The sequence below is a fragment of the Argentina silus genome (genome assembly GCF_951799395.1).
Source record: "Argentina silus genome assembly, chromosome: 2".
NCBI lineage: Eukaryota > Metazoa > Chordata > Actinopteri > Argentiniformes > Argentinidae > Argentina > Argentina silus.
The window spans coordinates 31,808,181-31,815,680 of record NC_139656.1 but is presented as its reverse complement, the minus strand read 5'-3'; the positions used below and the strand labels follow the sequence as shown (position 1 = coordinate 31,815,680).

Sequence of the window (7,500 nt, the reverse complement as noted above, 5' to 3'; positions counted from 1 at the left end):
ATGGAATGATTTCACAACAATGTATGGCTGAGTGTTCTAAAGAGGGCCAGCAGACCCACTGAGCTTTGGTCAAACCCATGTTTATATGAGGCCAATTTCCTGTGTGTTTTCTTTGGCTAACGACTCATTCCATATCTAGATAGGAAATCTGGCTGCATTTGGAGAAAACTCAAGATAGAGAGTGCGACTGTGTGTTCTCAGAAGGCGTAGTGTGAAGTGCATGTATGTACGGACACACGCACACGCGCACACACACACACACACACACACACACACCACACAAATTAACACACACATGCACGCACACACACACACATATACACACACATACGCACACACGCACACACACACACCACACAAATTAACACACACATGCACGCACACACACACACACGCACGCACGCACACGCGCCTCCCCTTCCTGCTTCTCACCACACAGACCTCTCTCCCCTCCAAAGCACACAAACACACCTTCTGAGAACCCTGTTTCTGCCCAACCAGGAAGTAAATATTTGAGGAGTTGGAACTCCCTGGCCTCATGTTTGAGATGGGCCTTACTGTACGGAACTCACAGCCCAGCGCATCACCGTCTCCCTGTGGTTGTCATTGGAGGGAAAACCGGGGCACAATATCTTGTTTTGTCTTGTTTGTTCTATACAGCTAAGGACATAGAGTACATTTGGAAGGACAAGATGGCTGCAGGACAATCTTTGATGTTGTTGACAATCTTTCATGTGACTTGTTAGTTAGTATCACTCTGTCTTCCGCAATTACAGCAATTAGCAGTAAGTACGGTTAACACCTGCGGCCCTTACCCCCTGACAGAATAAATCTAAAACCTCTCACATGCATGAGAAGATTAACAGGACATACAGGGACTGCATACATACAGGGAAAAACATCCTTTTGTGTGTGTGTGTGAGACTTTATGATTACTTTGACAAAGGAATCTGCAACTCAACAAGCAGTTTGTCTGAGCCAATGCCTCCGAGCCACCCAGCTGTGGAGACGAGAGGTCTGTCCTCACCACAAGGAACAGACATACCCCAGAGGACTGGGATTGTGACTACAACACTGCCCAAAGCACGTCCTTCAACCAAAGGAACCCTATTCTCAACCTATCTCTTATCATCTTTGTGTTTTGTGATTTGCGTGCGAAATAAAAAGCACTCTACACATAAAATGTATTGTTATTCTTATTATTTGTGGTGGTTATTAGCAGTTCCGAATAGAAAAGATAGAAATGAGGGTGAGACAGAAACTTTAACTAACCCTTCTAAATGAATATAAATATCAAAACGTTTTACCTAAAGGTTGCCTATATGGTTTGTGAATAGTTAATTGACTATTAATAATTTGATTATAAACCGTTTTGAAATCATAATAATAATAATAATAATAATAAAACTATTTATAGAGCACATTTTCCTACAGAGACTGCAGCTCAAACAACAATAGTACAATAGAAAAAAGTGAAATAGGAAAACAATAAATAAACAGCGGTAGCCTACATGTTAACATAAAGCAATAAAATAAAATCAATAGGAATAGATAATTAAAACACTATTCAAGTAAAACCCAAGCAATACGGACCAATAGTGAAATAGAAATAGTGAAACAATAAATATTTGGTAGAAATTCTGTGATTGTCGTTTGGTGCTTGACAAACAGTGAGCTCCTTTATGGCAACATTATTCATAAAACATTACAAATGCATTCATCAAACGCTTCATCCATCATGTGCACAACAACCTCTAAACCCTTTACGAACCCTTTACAAGTCTACCAAAACAAACCTATGCTTTTTTACAACATACCCTCGCAGTGTCGAGTCTAAATAATGGTCTAAAGAAACGGTGCTGTGACTGCAGACTTGTTATGAATGAAATAGTAAAGTGTTGTTCGCCCTTGACCAAGTCCTCACCGACGACCACTATCTGGCCCGGCTGAAACGAAGAAGGTGAGGTTGTCATGGAAACCCGCGCTAATGTAGTGGGTGACTATTAACCTTTGACAGCCTTTAAGACCCGAGCTGGCCGCGGGGGGAAGGGCAGACAGTGGGATGTTAAAAAGGAAATTCACACTCATTTCCTCCTTGTGGTTTCGGTACAAATCAACAACATCCTGTTCCTTTGTGAATCCTGCCTGCCATCATGCTGGTAGCGTTTCAGTGTAGGCGTCATAAACTGGCCTTTTCTCTCTCTCTTTTATTTTTTTTTACTGCCAACAAGGGACTCGACTCAAAGTCGAATGGCTCTGAAGGGGAGAAAAGAAATGCCCTTTTTAAATTGATGCATAGGATAATTTTTTCTTTAGGAAATAAACACCGTTCATCTAAAAATGTCATCGCACTCAGATGCTATAAATAGTGGCCTAGTCATATCAAATGGACTGATAGCAGTCAGACACGCCACCATCTAGGTTCAATCAAAAGATTACCAAACCATATCGTCGGCGTAGATGTTTCGGGGTTTCTGGACAAGCTCGGACAATCTGCATTTCCGTTTTCCTTCCAGTCTCACACTTATATTTAGATAGACTGGAACTAGGCAATCACGTATTATTCCGGAAAAGATTAGGTTTCACTTTCAATGTGAATAGCCTACATGTGTCTGCGTCGTACCCTGCACAACATAAGCGGTGATGAGCTTTTCTTCCCGACAATAAATCAATTCCCTATGGCACGATGACGCGCCATTAAGCATAAACTCTCCCATCTAACAGTTCCCTTTGTTATGATTTCCCATTACACAATTCGAAATGATCACGATGGCACTAACATGAGGTTACACATTAGCATTCCCTTTCAGGTCGCAGGCCCCTTAGGAAACATGAATGAGTGAACGCATACATGAATAAGTAGCGTGGCGTGAGGCACATCGCCGCCCATTCATGTAATCCTCTCTGACATTGCCCTTGTGACGGAAAGCTCCCAATTCTTCCATTCATGAAAATCTTGCTATCACGCCTGCGCAATGAAATTCGGAGTCCTCCCATTCATAAAAATGTAACCCCCGCATTTGAGCCCTGAGTCGTTTTGAACCTCCCATTCACAAAAAAATCTGTCAAGGCATCTGCGCAGTACGTCTTTTACCCTCCCATTCATAAAAACCCTTTTTCCCCATGTAGTTGCAACATCGTATCCAAAAGCCCGTGTCCTCACCGCAGTACGCAGCGAGTGGATAGTGTTGAAGAATTTTTTTGTTTCTCTTGGTGGCTTTTTTTGACCTGACTTGGGAGCCATATACTTGGAATATACATGCAGCCGCCGTGCTCAACAGAGGAATACGCCGTTAGTCTGAAAAAGTAAGTTCTCTCCTCGAATTTATGGTGACGTTTTCGATATAGGCGACAGGGGGTTTATCTAGCTTATCACCTATTGATAAAACAATGTCGTATTCTAACGTGTTTTCGTCGTTTTTATGGATTACGTGAGTGCGCTGGGGGAAAGGGGGGGGGGGACATCGCTCTCTTGCAACAAGCTGTCCCCGTATTTGCACTTTGTGTCAATATTTAACCACGGATCCTTCCGTTGTGGGCGAGAGAGGAATAGACTCATCATACGCTCTGGTGAAATGAGACTTCCCTAAGCGCTGATATTAGCGGGTTCGTACTCAAACACTGATATAAAGCGTCGGAAACCTCAGAAAAGACAACAGTCTGTTCGTGACGGAGTCGCTGTGCTGTTTCCTCCGGCAGCGCGAGCTCACCGTTCACGTTACCGAGGATCGTCGCGTGACGCGTCTCTGCAGCGCTCGAGCTGACACATCATGTGCATATGTCAGGTGGTTTTATCTATTCTTTTATATTCCTGCTTTTAGAATAAACCGTCCGTCCAATATAGGTACAATCTAACCGTCTGTGTAGTCTAAATGACTATCCTCATTGACAAAAGAATATAGGCTATTCTACGCGTTATTTTACGCAATCTTTCAGATCGATTTCAGAGCCTGGCTACATGTTACATGATGTTATATTGTGAATGACCTGTCGAATAAAATGGAATGACGACCCGATCATCAAATCCAGCCTTCCGTTGCCTGTTTCTAACGGCTGCGTTGCCGCGTCGCCTCCGGTTTTATGACTCAGATGGTCCACATTGAGGGGAGGGGGACACTGTCGCCTCCCACCGTCTGGGGATCCGTTGGGGACCTAGATTTGATGAACACGAACATTTGTCCCTATGCCAGAAATGTCGCAACAGGTTTGTTCTTTTCTGGGGCTTGTTTGCACTCCTAATCGAGACTAAACGCAAATTTAGACTATCCTAATACGAATGATATAATATAATAATCATGTTGTTAGGCATATTTCAGTTAAAATATATGTAGTTTATAATATCAACATTAGGCAAGGAAGGACATTATACCGTCGATTTCGTTGCCAAGCAATTTCCATTCACTCAATAGGCTACTCCATTCATGATCTCTCGTCTGCTGAACACGGGCAGCAGTTTCTAACATTTCATGAATTGCTTTAGCTTTCTCTAAATGCATTTCTACATTGTGTATGCCTATCTTGCAAAGATAATATTGTCAAAATCTATTCATGTGTCTTCATACCATAGTTACTACTGTGTAATAACTTGTACCAGTGCCCCGTAGGCCTTTTGGGTCATTAAATAGGCCCTACGTGCCCCTATCGTGGCTTCACTTCCTTTTCACTGTGAAAGAATATAATGGTCGTGATATAACTGTGTTATTTGGTGCAAGAGGCTTATATCCAACTCTCTCTCTCTCAAAACTCAGCAGGCTAAAGGGAAACATGGTCTGTGTCACGTCATAAAATAATAGTTTATTACCCCCAGAAAAAAATGTTGGGCTATTCCATGCATCAACTTGAGCCATCTGTGGTATAGTGCATGCTGTCAGAAAGTTAAGAAATGTAGCTTATTTTCGAAATATGATCATGAATGAAATGAAGAATTAAAAACCCATGACACTGATGAAATCCGAAGTAAAAAAAAAATCGAATTAAATGTTCCTCCGGTTATTAAATGAATAAGAAGTATCCCTTTTATTGCACTCTTGCAAGTTTGCATCTGTTATTGTCTCAAACTGGTGTGTGTTGGCCCCTCCTCAAACTCATTTAGCATTGTTTCTATTTCTTTGCATGCAAGTCTTGTCTTTTGGTTTTCTCCAGAGAAAGTTTGGTAGTCAAACTTGAATTGTGTAAATGTCAAGTTACTTTAGGCTAATCTCAAAGTAATGTATAATTAAGTGTGAAAACCGGTTAGTAGTGAATCCTAAACATAACGACAAGTTGCGTAGATATCGTTTGAAATGATCAGCATGTAAATGCCTGTGAATTATACTTATTATCTAATCTCAAATATCTGCATTCCTGATATTGTCGCTGCAGGTGCAAACAGAGTAGGATATAAAACTGTAAAGAAAACCCCCCCCAAAAAACACTGTTTAATAATCAGTGACGTTTCGGTCAAGAGACCTGCTTCAAAGTGTAAAAGGGAAGAAATCTAACTTGCATTGAAAGTGTTGGAGTATGTGCTCGCGTACACGGTTGAGAAACATAGCAGTTGTCTTTGCTGACTAGCAGGTTGTGCACTAATCTTGTCATCTCTGAGAAGAGTCTAACAGGTCTGTGTTAGGGGAGGCTGGTGGAGGTAGAAATCGGAGGACGGGCTCATTGTAATGCATGGAACGGAATGAGGAACGGTATCAAACACACGTTCCATTCTCATTCCCCGTTCCTCTCCGTGCCTTACACGGAGCCCGTCCTCCGATCCCTGCCTGCACTGGTCTGTGTGTAGCACAGCCTGGCAGTGCTGATAGCTGTGGTCTTGTGTGACTCAGTAGGTAGAGCATGGGGCTAACCACTCTTTAAGTTGTGGCTTTGATTCTGCTGAACTGCATACGCTCTACATGTGTTACATCCCGAGCAGCTGACTGACTGACTTGTCACCTGTGTGTTTCCCGCAGGGCTGCTAGATGTTGAGCTCTCTGTTTGCTGTATGAGGGACACAAGCGCACAGATGGAGTCCAGGGTTCCCCACCACATCCCGGGAGTGTCTTCCTCCATCATCGCCCAGCCTCTGCTGGACAGCCGGGTGCCCTACGGCCGGCTCCAGCACCCCCTCACCATCTTCCCCATCGACCAGATGAAGTCATCGCACGTGGAGAACGATTACATAGACAGTCCCGCCGTGGTCTCCCACCAACCCCCCAGCCAGAAGGCCGCCAACCGGGGCTCCCACGAGGCTCTGCTGGGCGCCCCCCCCAACCAGCACCCCCACCACCCCCCTCCTCCTCCTCATCACCACCACCACCACCTGGCGCGGTGCGACCCCCAACACCACGACGCCACCACCCACCCCTGGATCTCCTTCAGCGGGCGCCCCAGCTCCATCAGCAGTAGCAGCAGCACCTCCTCGGACCAGAGGCTGCTGGACCACGCCGCCCCCACCCCCACCGTGGACCCCCACCACCACCACCACCACCACCACAGCAGCAGCAGCACCACCACCACCATCAACACCCGGACCCCACCGCCCTGCTTCGAGCCCAAGGTCCTCACCTCCGCCTCCAAGCCCCTGGACCTAAAGGCCTCTGCCAGCGCTGCTACGACCCAGGGTGGGGTGGCCGGGTCTGGGCCTGGAGGAGAGAAAGCCAAGCACATGCTGCTGTGTGAGGGCTGCGGGAAGTGCCGGTGCACCGAGTGCACCCTGCCCAGGACCCTGCCCTCCTGCTGGGTGTGCAACCAGGAGTGCCTCTGCTCTGTCCAGAGCCTGGTGGACTCTGCCACCTGCATGTGCCTGGTCAAGGGCATCTTCTACCACTGCACCGAGGACGAGGACGACGAGGGCTCGTGCGCCGACCGGCCGTGCTCCTGCTCCCAGTCCAACTGCTGCGCCCGCTGGTCCTTCATGGCCGCCATGTCCCTGGTGCTGCCCTGCCTGGTGTGCTACCTGCCCGCCACCGGCTGCGCCAAACTGTCCCAGAGGTGCTATGACAACGCCCGGCGCCCCGGCTGCCGCTGCAGGACCTCCTTCTCCTCCTCCTCCTCCTCCTCTTCCTCCTCCTCCTCCTCCTCCCAGGGGGGCTGTAAGGGCGGGGAGGCCAAGGCGGGCGGGACGCAGGAGAAACAGGCGTCATGATACACAAAACAAACTGGCCGTGGCCTTATTATCTACATACTCTCTCTGGATAAGACAATCCCCGTTCTCTCTCTCTCTCTCCGAACCTCTCCCCGACGACCCTTAACCACACCCACCCCCAACCACCCCACGCCTATCGCTGGAGGACTTCCCTACAACCATGGTACTTACACAAGGGTTCAGACCTTCCTCTCCTGCTTGGTTCTGGTGATGTTACGGTTCCTCCACAGATCTGAATAGACGGGATAGATAGATCGATGGGTTGGGTTGGGTTGGCACAACTGCTGCTTTCCCTCAGAGGCCCATCCCTTTCAGTGTGTGTGACTGGTGGATTTGTATTTCCGGAATGGCTGAAGGCACAAGTCATTATTGTCCCTCTTATCTAT

The 7,500-nt window shown here is 46.6% G+C and overlaps 1 protein-coding gene across 1 annotated transcript in view; it reads left to right on the top strand.

The window, feature by feature from the left end:
- The first annotated feature begins 3,187 nt into the window (after positions 1-3,187).
- Positions 3,188-7,500, top strand: part of spry4 (sprouty homolog 4) — a 6,173-nt gene continuing 1,860 nt past the window's right edge. The window contains exons 1-2 of the mRNA XM_083664899.1: positions 3,188-3,306; positions 5,940-7,500. The exon at positions 5,940-7,500 is cut by the window's right edge and continues 1,860 nt beyond it. Coding sequence (XP_083521025.1) covers positions 5,972-7,114 — 1,143 coding nt within the window. The 5' untranslated portion in view covers positions 3,188-3,306; positions 5,940-5,971 and the 3' untranslated portion in view covers positions 7,115-7,500. The remainder of the gene's footprint in view (positions 3,307-5,939) is intronic.